At 45.6% G+C, this 16,480-nt stretch overlaps 1 protein-coding gene and 1 long non-coding RNA gene across 2 annotated transcripts; both read left to right on the top strand.

The window, feature by feature from the left end:
• Positions 1 to 771: 771 nt before the first annotated feature.
• LOC119018082 (keratin-associated protein 4-4-like) lies at positions 772 to 3,315 on the top strand. The gene is made up of 2 exons (XM_037095438.1): positions 772 to 840; positions 2,761 to 3,315. Exons 1-2 carry the CDS (start codon positions 772 to 774, stop codon positions 3,313 to 3,315), a joined length of 624 nt encoding a protein of 207 aa, XP_036951333.1.
• A 10,701-nt stretch (positions 3,316 to 14,016) lies between these two features.
• Positions 14,017 to 15,240, top strand: LOC119018680. Its single transcript, XR_005074831.1, has 2 exons — positions 14,017 to 14,147; positions 14,803 to 15,240. It is a non-coding gene; the product is annotated as an uncharacterized LOC119018680 (long non-coding RNA).
• Positions 15,241 to 16,480: the final 1,240 nt, after the last annotated feature.

Below are 16,480 nucleotides of genomic sequence, written 5' to 3'. Positions count from 1 at the left end.
TGGAATAAAACTTCAGAGTCTGGCAGCCGACCATATGCTCATCCTCACTTTAGATGCAGTATTGACGCGGTCGGAGAGTCGGGAGCGTGCTGTGATTCTGAGAGCGGCTCGCCACACTGGGCTGAGCTCTCAACAGGAAAATGACTCAATGATGCTTCATAATACAAATTCAAACTACAGTGTTGTCAGGAGAAGTGATTGATTCGCTCACGTCAGCTCACCTCTGCTCTCCATTTCACTGGATGTGATCGTAGATGTGAGCGTCCTCCCGTCTCTCTCCATCCGCCTCAATCAGCAGCTACAAACTGTCACAGCAGGAGGCAGAATGATACGATCAGGCGCTGCTGCACATATCACCAGTCACTGCATATTCCCACAGCCCTAAACTAATACACGGCTTAGCTCACATTGAGAAGGTAAATGGAGTTATGATGGGCTCACACAGACACACAGCAGCTCTCAATCAAACGTATGAATGTGAACAGTAGATGTGCTCTGGATATGAAATCACTCTCTACTTGTGCTCAGACATGAGAAGCATCAGATGGACGATATTGATTCTGGGCAAATTTCTCTGTCGTTTATTTTTAAAGCAACAGAAAGGACGGAGACACATGTTGGTGTGGACGCAACATTTTATTGCTAAGTTGTTTGATTTTGAGACCAGAGTCTCTGCTGACCTCACTCAGAGACGCACCCTCCCTCTGTGTGCTGTCTCTGCGAGTTTCAGACTAACGTACAGTAAAATAATCCGGCTGTTTTGGGGCGAACATGCAAATGATCCTGGTGAAACTGGTGAACAACATCAATACACAGGAAGATCTCTCCGCCGTGACTCAGGCACTCACTCTGACTCTCTGACTCTCTGATGGAAGTCATAATGACAGCCGGCCAAATGAAACACACCGTTAACTTTGAAGAGAATTTCTGAGATTAACCACAAAACAGCATGTAAAACAAAGGTCGGCTTGTTTTAAGACATTTTAATGCCTTTTGTATTTGGATCTGAACACAATGAGTCATGAAAACGGTTCTAACCACTGAGTGTTGTAGATAATACTTATATATTATGCCACACAGTGCCCTGGATCCAGGCTGGCATCAGGACAAGTGCCATCCAGTTTGCCAAATGCCAACAGAGTGAAACCACAGCCCACAAACCAGCAGTGTGCCAGTGGCTTGTCTGAAGCCCAGCGAGGCCTGGAGGGGTTCTGCTTCACTGTGTCCGCTCCAGAACCAAAGTGCTCGTTATCCTCTCAGCATCTGAAACCGTCCTCTCATTGGCCGACTCTTTGTAATTTTCCAAAACAAACAATCTAACGGCTGTGCTCACTTTAATCGTGCACACACATGATTGACCAGGTGTCAGCGGGTCAGAGAGTGGACCTGCTCGTCTCTCAGACTCTCACAACGTTCTGCAGACACGACAGCAACAACAACAATGAGACGTGTGTGAGGAGAGACTGATCACACGTTTCCTCTCTGTGATGGAGCGGCTAGAAACACTTTGGTCTTTGCCGACTTCGTTCACAAGACTGAAATCAATCAGTGCAAACGATGCGTTCAGGTTCAACTTTGATTTATACGTGTATGTTTTTGATCAGCAGCAGTTTGAATGAACCTCATTTAAATTAAGTTAGAGAATGGTTTATAGACAGTTAAGAGAACGAGTCGATGGTACACATACATCTGAATGAGTGAACTTGACTGATGAACATTTCAGGAGTAACAAAGCATGTGGCGTGTCAGCGGTTAGTTGGTCTGCAGGCAGCATGCAAACAAAATAAACTAAATGAATGAATGAATGAAAACGAGTCTCTGTCTCCTCCTGTAGCCTGAGTGTCTATAGATCTGTGGCAAGAATGAAACACGAAGTTCAGATCTGTACAGCTGGAAGGCTTCTGTATGTTCGAGCCGTGTGGGGAAATTGTTGTTAATTATTTACATGAACTAAGCATCAGCAGCTCTGTAGTTTAATTGCAGAATCCTTAATTAGAATTAAGACTGCAGCCGGGACTTGCTACTGACTGGTTTAAAGGTACACTTCCCTGCACCGACGAGTCTTTATCATTTAATATGTGAAGCACACTGGCCTGACTATCTTACCTCTAACAGACAGACAGCCCTGATGCAAACTAATTGTTTTGCGCATCAGAAAGAGGCCAGAGGAGACGTTTATTCACACGGCAACAAACCCTGCAATGGTTTTAATAGTGAGTTTATTCAATTTCAGTCCTCGTGGATTCTCGAAGAATAAATCAGCACACAAATTCCCAGTGAGAGAATAAGAGAAAAACGAAGGAATAATCAGCGTGTGCTGCTGTTAAACAGCCTCTGAGCTGCAGCCTCTCAGCTCAGCAGACGCCTCATCAGCCTGAACCGCCGCCCGCTGAGCATCTGCACTGATGCAGGATATGTTAATGGCATAAGTGCACTTTCTGTAGGTACATAACACGCTGATGATTACCGAGGAAGATAACATCTGTGAGCTCCATATCAAGGCTGAACATAAAGGTTAGGAGTGTTCGTCAAGTGTGAGGAATAAACGCTGAAACACTTTCTGATGCTCGTTACCAACAGACGGGCAGCTGCAGCTCATGTTGTGGTTCAAGAACTCTGAATGAACCGCGGCTGAATCAGCTCACATTGGAATATATTCATCATTTGATAAATATAATAAACAAACATGAGGAGCAACTGTTTGCTGTGAAAAGGTCCAATCCTGTAACACTCAGTCACAGGTGATGTCATACCTGTCAGTTAGAAAAGCTGTGTGAGACCAGGCCGTGTGAGACCAGGCCGTGTGAGACCAGGCCGTGTGAGACCAGGCCGTGTGAGACCAGTCTGTGTGAGACCAGTCTGTGTGAGACCAGGCTGTGTGAGACCAGGCTGTGTGAGACCAGGCCGTGTGAGACCAGGCTGTGTGAGACCAGGCCGTGTGAGACCAGGCCGTGTGAGACCAGGCCGTGTGAGACCAGGCCGTGTGAGACCAGACTGTGTGAGACCAGGCCGTGTGAGACCAGTCCGTGTGAGACCAGTCTGTGTGAGACCAGACTGTGTGAGACCAGGCCGTGTGAGACCAGGCTGTGTGAGACCAGGCTGTGTGAGACCAGGCTGTGTGAGACCAGGCCGTGTGAGACCAGGCCGTGTGAGACTAGTCTGTGTGAGACCAGACTGTGTGAGACCAGTCCGTGTGAGACCAGGCCGTGTGAGACCAGGCCGTGTGAGACCAGTCCGTGTGAGACCAGGCTGTGTGAGACCAGGCTGTGTGAGACCAGTCTGTGTGAGACCAGGTTTTACTTGTTCCTGGCCTAACAGCATGTTGCAGCATTCAGTTCTGAGTATTTCACTCTGAATAGGTGAAAAATCAATGCATCTGCTCCATTCAATGAGAATCAAATTATTACATTATATAAAAAATACATATTTTCTGCAAGTCCATGTTTCTCTGGTTTTCTTCTCTCCTTAAACAACAGGTCAACATATTTGCATTTTTCTTTTTTATCTGGTCAAACCAAAAAGTAAGTAAGTAGACACGACACATAAACTCAACTGTGATGGGAGTAACAAGATGTCAGACACTGTTGTCTCTGTATTTCTTATATTCCTTGTTTCTCATCTTACTGTTTCTTTCTACAGTTGCTTTGGAAATGAACACATCTGCAGCATAATTCTCTGTAGGTGGTTCTGACTGTTACCATCATCAAACTGCACCTAACACGGGTCATACTTCAGCTTTAACAACATCTGCTGCCCGTGGAGAGGACGGAGCTGAGCCAGCAGACCAGCGAGGAATCAAAACATCAGCATGTTCATAAAATATCACAGATTCACACCTCTAACTTAAACATATTGATTAACCTGAACCTGTTGCTAACCGGGCTGAAACCTGGTTTGTAAAGAACTGTTTTTTTTTCCTGAAAGAGCCCGTTACAGTACTTATCGTACACTAACTCCACTAAAAGCTTTTCTGCTGCACCGACTCTTTCTCCGTATGAAAACAGTCTCAGTGGACCGGTGCTTACTGTGTGTGTGTCACCATGTTTGTGTCGGTCTGTTTCCTTTGTGTCGATCAGGAGAATCTTTTTCCATTTCAACTCTGCTTTTGTCCTCAGTGAATGGAAGCAGCAGCGCTGTGTGTCCTATAGACATGAGCCCCACAGGAGGTTGTTTCCATCTGTAAAAGGACATTGATTCAGTCCATCAGGGTTTCTGTGGACACTGTGTCTTCAGATTCAATGGAAAAATCAGCTTTAATGCTGTTCTCTGACTGAGATTCATCGCAGCAGGAAGCTGATTCAGTGAGACGTTAATGTTTCAGCTGATGTTCAAAGTGTTCCAGGAATGATTTTTTACGATGGACTGACTTCTGAGTGATGAATCCATTTTAACTGCCTCGTCCTCCTCCACTTCAGTTTGTCGTTTCCTGTATTTCCCAAAATGCCCTCTGACAAACTCCAGAGAGAGGACTCGATGTGTTGTCTTCAGCTGTGGCGGTTTCATGTGCAGGCTGATGGAGAAATAATTCCTCCGGTTTAGAAAAAGCATTAATGTGCCACATGAACTCTGATTTCCTTGAAACGGTCATTAAATGGTGTTTGTGTTCTGCTCCTGTGGGCCTGGGAAGAATCAGGTGTGTGATAACAGCTGGACACATCTGGTTGTGACATTCAGCGTGATCTGAATACTGTCAGAACTCAAGAGGAAATCAAACCGATTTATTTATTATCTGATTATATTTGCTGACAACATTAAACCTATATGTCGGTTTATATTGCCGTCATACTGTTTGGCTATCGCTCCGTTACATCCACTGCTCTGTGTTAAGTGCCCTCGGCCTGTCGTAGAGATCTGACAGCTCATTATGGACGGTGATTAGCTGGACCACGATGAGCAAAGCTTTTAGCTTGTCTCAATATGTCTCAAAACATAATTTTCCTCCCCTCAGACAGCCGGTCTCCAGCCGTAATAAGTGAGGGAGAATGTGTGATAATGGATGGACGTGGAACAGAGGCGGACAGAATAAAAAGTTCTGTTTGAATTCTGTCATCTTGGTTCAACTCCTCATCAAAACTTCCACAGTGAAAAAGTCAAACCATGTTTTGTGAAGCTGAATTATCCGTCTGCTGCTGATGAAAGAAACTCTTGTCAGTGTGATTTAAACCTTTACGTTTAATTATTATGATGACTCTAAGTCAGGAAATTTATCCTCTGACTGATTTCTGTGTTTTGTTTCTCTCCGTCAGGTTTTCAGGTCTCTGCTGGTCTCGCTCTGTCAGCACTCGTGTGTCGATGCTGCTCAGCTGTAATCAATGCTAAATGCTAACGCTAGCATGGCATCATGTTCCTAGGGATGATGCTAAAGTGATGTAGCATAACAGGAGTAGTGTTTACCACATTCAGTGTCTTTAGCATGTTAGCATGCTATAATGTGCTACTGCAACTCAAAACGTCATATGCGCCTCTTTGGATGTTGTGCTCGTATCGACTGTGTTGTCCAGCAGTCGTCCTCTACATGCTGGGAGACATCAGCTGGAGGGAGATGAATCAGGTCTCCATGAGGTGTACAAGTGTTTTTATAGACAGGCGGTTACTGAATATGTGTGAATATCTTTCATGTATTGGCACCGATCGATTGATCTCTCGCCTCTCTGTTCATCTATTTTAGTGGTTATTGATTCCAGCTGAACTTGTCCCAGTAACAGTGTCTTCACCCACCACAGCAGCAGAAATAGACCAGCATGCACTGCAGCAGCAACAGGTTGTGTTTGAGTGAGGCTGAGTGTCTTCATTACCTGAGCTACAGCCTGATGATATCTATCAGTGTGAGTTTCCTCAGGTGGCTTCTTACTTTGACTAATTAGAAGATAACATTTACTGCCTCGTCTCCTCGCTGCCGTCTGCACTGTTACTGAATCCTCCGTCTGACTGTCTCTCTGCAGCTCTTCACACATCCCTTCGCACATTTCCCTCCTGTGCTCACCCACACATGTGGAGAAGACGTCTGACATTTCCGTGGCCGTGAGGGTGGCACCGCGCCGTTATTGTGCGAAAAGAGGCCAACAGAGTGAAAATACGGCCGGGCGGAGCTCCCACACACAGAGCTTCAGTGGGGTATCGCAGCCGTGACCTTTCTGATCCTTCAAACACCGACGGAGGTGAAGCCGCCGCGATGACGAGAGGACGACGAGCGGCTTTCAGAAAATCCATGTGGAGAAAAAAAGGACAAGAAAAATCAAAGGACCCCTGAGTCGCTCTGAATAAAAGAAAAGTGTTTTCTTTCCAGTCCAACAATAACCACCAGACTACAACGTTTACCGCTTTAACAAGTCAGCAAGTTCACAAGAAGGTTTTATTATTTCTGCCGTGTGTCGACGAGTGTGTGACGTTTGAGATTTTTATCCTCCCCTCGTCTGCGGCACCGACACTGAGAAAGTAAATGTGAGATGATGATGTTGTGTGAGACAGAATACGAACACTGAAAAGGGAAATCAGACATATTTATCACGTAGAAACACAAAGTGAATAAATGAAACCATCTTGTAAAGGCTGTTATTATGCTATTATACTGTTGCATAATCCAAAGATATTCATCTTCTAGTTGTAGAGGAAGAGAGGAAACAGAAAATATTCACATTTAAGAAGCTGACAGAATAATTGGTGATTACTTAAAGAGTTGGCAACTAATCGATTAATCACTTCATGCTGCTATGAGACAGGACGTGGACACACGTCGACTGTTCATCCTCTCACCTGACGCCTCAAACATGAAGGTGTTGTGCTCTCTGATCATTGGCTGCTTGACCAAACAACCGAGCCAATCAGCCGAGACTAACTGGTCAACCTGCATCACTCCTCCACTCCGAGGACAGACAGGACCGGGTGCTGTGGGCGGAGTCATCCACCTACACCTGTGCATGACCTCACCTGTCACTAAATAACAGGAGTCATTCATTCGTGAAGTGTTTCTCAGATGGGTATGACACAGTCTGAGATATTTAAAGCATAACCAGATGTTTGACCAGATGTTACATGTTTGTAATCGCTAACTGACCGTCGATCTTGATGAAGTAATTCTTTGCTTGGACAAAGAAAAGCACATCAGGGGGATTCATAGACACTCATAGATCTAGAGTTATATTCAGGTTACTAATATCACACTTTAACCTGAAACAACCTTCAGTCCACCTGGTTCTGGTTCTGTCTCCTGTGAAGACTCTGCAGCCTGCTGTGGTTCCTAACAGAGAGAACGAGGGCTCGTCACAGAGTGGGATCATTGTGGATCAGGCTCCGGGGAGAAGAGGCCATCAGGGTGAATGTTGTGCGCTGGTCAGCTGTCAGCGGACCACACATGCCCCCGGGCCACTATCAGCCCTCCCATTGGTCCAGATGGCCGGCGCTGTGTTGCCTGAAGGGACGGAGAGGAGGACAATCTGCAGTCCGACCACAAACCGCTGCTTTGAAATAGAAAGTGTGCTGATTCAGAGAGAAACCTGTCGTATGAAAATCACTTCACACGTTCTCTAATGAGACTCTCAGTCAAAGGTATTCTGCTAATAACCTGATTTACATCTAATGTGATAAATCACATGAAGCAGTTGTTTTGTTTTTTTTAACTCTGAATCAAACAGTGAAATCTGGTGTGACAGATACATGAGAGTATCATTCATAAATGAGTTTCTATCAATACACTGATGATAATTGAAATACATTTTGTGAGGCTGGATTTGCAAACGAACCAACCAAATACAAACGTTCTCTTCTGCTGCGGAAACACGAAACCCGAGGAGTTCTACGCAGACGATATAAAGTCCTCCTCTCCTCCTCCTGAGGATATAAAGTCCTCCTCTCCTCCTCCTGAGGATATAAAGTCCTCCTCTCCTCCTGATGATATAAAGTCCTCCTCTCCTCCTCCTGATGATATAAAGTCCTCCTCTCCTCCTCCTGATGATATAAAGTCCTCCTCTCCTCCTGATGATATAAAGTCCTCCTCTCCTCCTCCTGAGGATATAAAGTCCTCCTCTCCTCCTCCTGATGATATAAAGTCCTCCTCTCCTCCTCCTGATGATATAAAGTCCTCCTCTCCTCCTCCTGATGATATAAAGTCCTCCTCTCCTCCTGATGATATAAAGTCCTCCTCTCCTCCTCCTGATGATATAAAGTCCTCCTCTCCTCCTCCTGATGATATAAAGTCCTCCTCTCCTCCTGATGATATAAAGTCCTCCTCTCCTCCTCCTGATGATATAAAGTCCTCCTCTCCTCCTCCTGATGATATAAAGTCCTCCTCTCCTCCTCCTGATGATATAAAGTCCTCCTCTCCTCCTCCTGAGGATATAAAGTCCTCCTCTCCTCCTGATGATATAAAGTCCTTCTCTCCTCCTCCTGATGATATAAAGTCCTCCTCTCCTCCTCCTGATGATATAAAGTCCTCCTCTCCTCCTCCTGAGGATATAAAGTCCTCCTCTCCTCCTCCTGATGATATAAAGTCCTCCTCTCCTCCTCCTGAGGATATAAAGTCCTTCTCTCCTCCTCCTGATGATATAAAGTCCTCTCCTCCTCCTGAGGATATAAAGTCCTCCTCCTGATGATATAAAGTCCTCCTCTCCTCCTCCTGATGATATAAAGTCCTCCTCTCCTCCTCCTGATGATGTAAAGACAGGAGGACGTCTGGTGAAGCAGCTTGAAGAGCGACAAAGTAAACACATGCAGGCTGACAGTGATGATGAGATGAAGGTCCAGTACGTCTGTCACTGGTTCGGTCGTGTTGTTGTGGGAACAGTGATGTGTCATGTTGGGAGTCACTGGTGATGTGTTCAGTCCTGTTTGTCTCTTGAGGACACAAAGACATCGTGTCCATTTTTAGGCTCTCTGTCTTGTTCTCTCACAGGAAGACATTATTCACAGAACATTTCATTGTTGATTTGTTGGGTTCCTGTCGGCCAGCTGTCCGTTCTGTGTGGAGTTTACTGTGCATGCTCTGACTGTGTGGGTCCGATCCAGGTCTGAAGACATGCAGGTGTACTGCATGTTATCACAGATAATGAGTTATGATGGCTGGATCAGGATATAGAACTGGACTCATGGATCATGTGAGGAAACATCCAGGAAGAGATACAGCTCAGTTCTGGGTCAGCGCGCTCTCTCTCTCTTTTTTTTTTTTTTTTAAAGCAAATAGTTTTTAGCTGATGTAATAACTGGAATCATCTCCTCCACGAGGGGCAATTAAAGAGCTTTACATAGAAACTGCAGAGGATGAAGAAGAAACACAGATGAAAGAGGAGATGAGGAGCGAGCAGAATTAATGGCAGACGCAAAGAAATCTTTTCTTTTTTCTTTTTTTTTGCTTCCTGGAAAAATAAAAAGCTTGGGAAAAATATCGTCTTTGAAACCATCCCATCCTTTGTTCACCGCGGGCTTAAAGTGAGTGTGAAATGATTATAATTATCTAGAAGCTGGGGTTTTATTCTCACACTGAAACCACAACCACACACACACACACACACACACACACACACACACACACACACACACACACACACGTTATTGTGCTTTGGCTGATGTCTCATAATGTTGTCTTCGTGGTCTGTAGTCGAGCAGAAAATGACAATGAGGCAGCTCTTATAAAGAAATGTAGGAATATAATTATAAATGAATCTCTGCATGTTGTGTATTTGAAGCGTGGTGCTGTTGTAATTAAGCTGGACTCTGCTGGCTCGTGCTTCTCATTGTACTTTATTCTGTAACTGCAGCAACGCGCGGCACGATGTAAGCTACAGCACGTCGCTGAAGATTTAGTGCCCTGTGCTCTCTGTGAGGAAGACGTTTCCGTGTCCTCAGGAAACACCTTACATAAATATCTGCCCCGACAAGCTGCCTTTGAATCATTACCACAGCAAGAACAATAAAGTTTTCAGTGCGACTGCCAACAGCAATACGTCTTCTCTGAGTCCGAAGTTTTCACCAACCTAAGCTGGCATCAGAACGTGACTTCATCGGTGAGTAACTGTAGAGAAACTCCTGAAACTGCAAAGTCACAGAGGAGGGAGCTGGAGTGTAATGTAGAGGAGCGTTTTCTGTACAAGACGTCTCCGTGATAACAACAATCAGCAGTCGGAGCGCCTCTCGTCTCTGCACACAGATTTATAATCACCAGCTGCTGGAGGAGCTGAAGAGGAGGATGGAAATAATGACTGTCTTTAAAGTCGAGTCAGAATTGATGTTTAAGCGTTAGACGCCTGTGTGTCAGCATCAGGACCAGCAAGACAACATCATCTGGTCCATATTCTGGTGTTTTACAGTAAAGCTGTTCATGACTCATCTGCAGTCTGAAGCTCCTGATCATTTCATTCAAACAGTTCATTTTTATCATACCTTATATATAAATGGTTATATTTTTATATAGAATATGTGTTTTGCTCCCCCAGCTGCTCTGGACTGAAAGCTTCACTGCTGACCGTCTGCGTCCTGCTGAATCCTCTGAGGACGATGGAGGCTGGTTTCAGAATCAAGTAGCTCTGCTAGTAAAGGAACATTTAACTGCTGCTAATTTCACTGCAGTCAGTTATTGATGCACCTAACAGTCCTATTTACTGGATCTCCAGTCAGACGGGCTCAGAACCCTCCTCAGTACTGTTCTCTGTCCAGCCTGTCAGCTGGGAGCTGCCAGTCAGTGGACCGCTGGCTCTGTGATGTGGCTGTTCATCACTACTTACTACTGTAAAGGCCAAACTCAGTCTCTCCAGAAGTGCCTGTACTTAAAGTAACACATATAGTGAAGCACAGTGAAGGTGATGGAGGAGAACAGGAGGTGGATATCAGCGGTGCTTGTGCTCGCTGATGGGGAACAGCCCGGTTCAGGCAGCGCGTCCCGACCCAGCTCGCCCTCGTCTGCTTCCTCATCGTCTTCCTCTCTTTGCTTCCTCAAGGTCGTCTCTTAGAGAACAGCTTTGCTCATTGATGCATATTTTATTCTCTTTCCTCTTCATTATACGTATGTGTGGCTTCACCTTCACCTCTGAGCCTTCGTCTCCTCCTCCTCCTCCTCCTCCTCCTCCTCCTCCTCCTCCTCCTCCTGTGGAGCAGGATGGTTTAATTCCAGTTGAAAACAATGTTTCCATGTTTCTCATTACCACAGTAAAAATTGTCTGTGTCTTTGGAAAAAGCTTGTGTCTCCTGTTATTGGGAAGTTGTGTCTACAGAATAAGTGGCTTCCCAGTGAAACAGCATGAAACGAAGCATCGTATCAGCGCCTTCCGTCCTCCTGGCTGCCGCGGGCTAATGAGCAAACACACCACGATGAGCAGAGTCTGCCCGGCTGAAAGACGGAGGCATGCTGTCAGCCACAGATGCTTCTTTAGATTTAAAGCTCTTTTATTTCTTAATCGTATATCCCTCCATGCCCTCGTCCCTTTGTTTCGCTCCACTACAGACTGCATCTCTGTTTCCAAAGCTGCGACTTTCATCACAACAAAACACCAACAAACAAGCAGGATTTATTCTGCATTATTAGACTGGAAGCCGATTTCACACAGACTGCTGACAAGATATTCAGACGTGTGATGTTGCTGCCGGCTCAGTCCAGTGATGAGCTGCAGTGTTCAAGAGATGTTTTGTGGGTCTTTAACATCCATCCGATGTTCAGGAATTTCTGCATTTAACGCGCGCTGTGATTATTTCTTTTAAAGCCGACCGCCGGCAGAGCAGCTGCTTTGTGATGGAGATCTCACATGAAGAACAAAACGTGGTCACAGCGTTTTGCAACAGAGCTTCAGATTCAGTATTTGTGTGACCAGATAACACAGCAAACATCTCAATCCTCACAGCAAATTAAACGGCCACCACATTTTACACAGACGTGAACATTTTGAAGGTAGGTCCGCTGACAGTCCTGACCCTGCCCATCCAGAGGCCCCTCCAGTCCTTTATTTAAGGATTACAGGGCCCTTTGTGTCCCCTCCCTGATCCAGGACCCGTAATAACTGATTCAGTTTCCTTCAGAGACACTTACAGTAATGAGTTGAAGGCCCTGCAGAGCCACAGTATCTGACTGACTAGATCTCAGATCTCAGTGTCAGCTTCACTGACATCTCCCACAGTGTTTCGTCCTCGAAGTTACAGCTGCTGAAACTTAAATAGTTCCTCTTGCTTCATTCATTTTGTCTGATCTAATTAAACCTTCAGTTCCTGAGCTGAATGAAAGTCCGGGTTGATTCGAGGAGCTTTGGGGGGAGGAACATTTTTAAGAGCAGGTCCCCGTCGTCCTTGTTTGAGCCTGTGGCTGACGAGATGCTCGGTGCTGTCGATGGTTCACACTGATCCACAGCGAAGAGCAAACATGAATGACAACATGACAAAATGACAACATGAGCTTCCAGTTCTCCAGAAACTGAGCTGAGTAACAGCCGACTTGTCTACTCAGATTTTAGAAAATGCCCGAAAGCATAATGTCAGTTTATCTTAACTTTACACTATAATCTTCACTAAAGGAACGAACAGAGTGCAGCTTTTGCACACCTGAAGATGGACAGCAAACACACCTGGACCAACAAATCTGAGCCCCTGAATGAAAATCTTTTTTTTGAAGACATAAATACTGTGAAGACTCGTTTATATGCAGCGTAGAGACAGCAAAGATGTTGTGAATGCTTCATATCGTCTGTTAACCCAGATGTTGAATCCCTGCTGCAGTGACTGAGATCCCAACACCCATACTGTGTGTGTGTGTGTGTGTGTGTGTGTGTGTGTGTGTGTGTGTGTGTATGTGTGTGTGTGAGGCTGAAGCAGCAGATTAACGCTGGTTTTAAATTCAGCCTTGGATGTTGATAACGCTGAAAAAAGGTGCTTCAAGGAGCAATTGTTTATTGTTGGAGAGGATTTCCATAATCTACAGGCTAATTATGATGTCGCTGTGGATTCATCTGCGTCTGACTGCTTAATACGGCCGGCGGAGGAGGAGAGTGCTTGGGTATTGATCCGAGGCGGTGAAGGTTACAGCCATCAATCAGGTGCTGCGCTGCTGCTCTGTTCTGGTGCCAAATGGACCATTTAACCAAACCTTTTGTCCACTTTGGCCTCGACTCAAAGCTTTTGTCTTCCCTTAAATTCACTCATTCTTCAGGAGATTACTCTTCCTGCTTCCAGCCTCGTCCAGGCAGCGCAGTCAGATGAGGTGAGGATTATTCTTGTGACTCTGTGTTCAGCACCGCTGCCTCCAGGGACCTCCCAGCTTGGCAGGACCGACTTACTGTGGCTGGCACCGAGCGCAGAGCTCCGTCTCTCTCCCAGAGACTCGGCCCATGACAGCAGTAAACTGTGCACCCTGGGACTGCTACAGGCAATGATGGAGACACCTCAGGGACCTTCAGGACCTTTGATGAGGTCCTTTGGGTCCCAGAGGGAGACAGGACATCTGGGACATGAAGCAGGAACAGCAGACACCTGCTGAGCTCTCAGTGGACAGACACTGTCTGATCTAATGACTCTGATGTGATGTTACATTCTTCTACACATTCTTGTATGTTGTGACTCTTTTAATACTTCGTCCGGCTCCATCAGCAGTTTCATCTTTCTGATCCGTGTCTGAGTGCTGCTAGGAGGCTAGCTGGTTAGCATGCTAACTGCAGCAGACTCCTCTGAAACACAGAACCGAGAATCAGATTGCGAGTCACATCCTAACGATCGATTCTTCAACGATCACCTGAGTTCACACAAGACAAGATGCTTTGAGTTAATGTTGCTCAGACGTGGATTCATCATGTTAATGAGTGAAAGTCAAACTGGGCTTTTTCAGTTAAGAGCAGATTTAATTTGCAGGGTTGGTGGAATAATCTTCTGCTTCAGAATTGGACTACAGTTCAGAACAAATACAAACGTCGAACTGTTCTCAGTCCTGAGTGGAGGACTGATTATGTTGGAAGTTGAAGCATGGAGGCATGAAGAGCAACCTGCTCCCCTGGAGGTGTCTCCTCACCTGGCAGGGTCGTTACTAATCATGCTCACCTGGGCCCACTGATCAGTCTTTAATATGTTTGTTACACCTTCCACCACGGCTCATTACAGGTCAAGATGTTTGTGATTCATTAGTTAGCACGTGCAGTCGCTCGTGACAGATTGCAGCACATCGCAGCGAGGAAGCACACCTCTAACAGGTAGAGGTGTGTGTTTACATGCCCGTGTGTTTCCTGAGGCAAACAGCTAACAGGGGTGTTGATGCAACATCTGTGTGTATCGCCTGCATGTGTGTGGACGTTAGTGTGTGTATATATATATGTGTGTGTGTGTGCACTCTGGGATCATTGGCAGGGAGGTTTGCAGAGGCATTCAGGGAGGTTCTGCCAGTTTGTTTGATTATTGAGTGACAGGAAGCTCAGGAGAGAAGCGCCTCGCTAGTTCAGCCGGCGCCTCGGGGCTTCAAGGTCGACAGGATTAGCATTTTAAAACCTCTGCTCCTCAGATCTGTGAGAGGAGAGAGGCGGTGGAGTGGCAGCAACCTGGCTGATTCAAAATTGGATCTTCTTCCTCCTCTCAGCTCCTCCTCATCTCATTGAGATGTGTGGAATAGATAGGAAGGGGAAGTTTACCTGACTCGTTACACCACATCACAGGACGGCTCAGACTAACAGGAAGCAGTCGAGTGGTTCCACAGCTCTGCACGCCGCTCACGATTTCATCCACAGATCTGTTGCAGCAGCGACGGTTCAGCACATTTTCTGCAGTGTTGGTTTAAGTTTTAGTGAATTTGTACTCTTCTAAAATAGCCTGAAAGTCTGAGGCTGACTCACAGTTTATTTAAATCCTCCACAGGAGACAGGAAGCCTGCTCGGAGTTCTGGACCTGTTCTGATGAGCTGATGTGCCTCCAGGATGCTCAGCAGCAAACCTCCGACATCTCCAGCTCCACATCTGTGACTCAAGTGGCCCATGAACAGTGTCTGTGCAGTACGGAGGCACATTCAACTCATTCAGGCTGTTGAACACATCTGGAATATGAACTAAGCAGGACGACCAGAGCCGGCGCTCACGTTTGCTGCCGCAGGCTCAGTGAAGACGCTCCGCTTGTTAAATGTTTCAGTGAGCGTCGGACCTGAAGAAGAGACACGACGGAGACACGATGCACACGAGTGTAATGTAGCTGTACGAGGTTCAGGCTCTGTTCACAGGTTGTTCGGTTAGTTTTAATCATGAATCTCCTCGATTAGATCTGGGAAAATATAATAAACAAGTAAAAATGTTACAAATGTGACGTAGTTTAAGTAGGAGGAGCAGAGGTTTTAAGTGACTTTTACTGTCACATGTGACACACTCGCCCTCATCATGTGTGGAGTTATGCTACTTATGTCACCTGACTTCCTCCTTTGCTCCCCTCATTCTCACGAGCCACGCGAGGTTGTTAATCAACAAACACCTACATATTGTTCATGCTGAGTCGGTAACGCAGACGAGCAGCGCAGCCGTGACGAAGAGCTGCTCTCACCTGCTTCTGCACAAAAGAACCTGCATGAAGAAAAAACTCACGTTGTCTTTCGGGTATTAAAAATTCAGCAGCTGTTTGGTCTGCAGCAACACTTAATACCCCGCTGGAATCACTTTTCTTTCAAACTCGTCGCCGCAGAATGAAAAAATATCAATAGTTCACGGTAATCTGCTGGACGTGGTTTCACTCAGACCCCTCGAGGCTTCACACGTCTGCATACACAACATTCTCCTCCTCAGCTAATTCAGGTGACATTATAGTGTTTGTAGATTTTCATTTTTTTTTTTTTAAAATCAGTTCAATCAGAACACTTCAGGGGATTCAGCACAATACAGTAAATACAAGGAGCTAATTAAACAACCACCTGAGGCCTCGAGTATTGATTCTGTAATATCTTGCTGAGGTTGCTGAAACGCTCGGGAGAAGTTAATGATTCAAACTGAGATTCTGACACGATCAATACGCAACGCAACAGACGACAAGCAGACGCTCTGTGACAGATTCACATCATCATCTGTAGTCAACACGTCTGCATCGTGTGATCAACAGGCTGACACTGACCCTGGACCAGTTTCTACACAAACACCAGTCAGAACTTTAATCGGGCCAGATTCTGTTCAGGTTCCTCCAGGTGGTACTTAGAGAATCTGAGGCTCAGTTCTTGTGACTTATTTATTTTCACTCGGGTTCAAATGATTTGCAGACTGAATATTTGTATTCAGGTCAGTAATTTATATTTTATTTGACTGTTTTTAATCAGAACTGGATGAGAGCTGTGATTCGGGCCGGGCCTCCCTGGAGTTTAGATCCTCTTATTAATTTTATGTGTTGGTTAATATTTTTGTGTTTGAAATTGTTCTGACTGAAGCTGGTTCACAGCTCACTGAGTTACTGTGGGAGAAACAAAACAATTCAGTCATTATTAGTTTTACAGAACCTGATGTTATTAATCTAAAACACATATTAACATTATTCTGGCGCGTCTCCTCTTTCAGCACACTGTTTTGAT

Source organism: Acanthopagrus latus, chromosome 4, assembly GCF_904848185.1.
Source record: "Acanthopagrus latus isolate v.2019 chromosome 4, fAcaLat1.1, whole genome shotgun sequence".
Lineage (NCBI taxonomy): Eukaryota > Metazoa > Chordata > Actinopteri > Spariformes > Sparidae > Acanthopagrus > Acanthopagrus latus.
The sequence above is the reverse complement of the archived record's forward strand: the minus strand, read 5'-3'. Positions and strand labels throughout refer to the sequence as shown.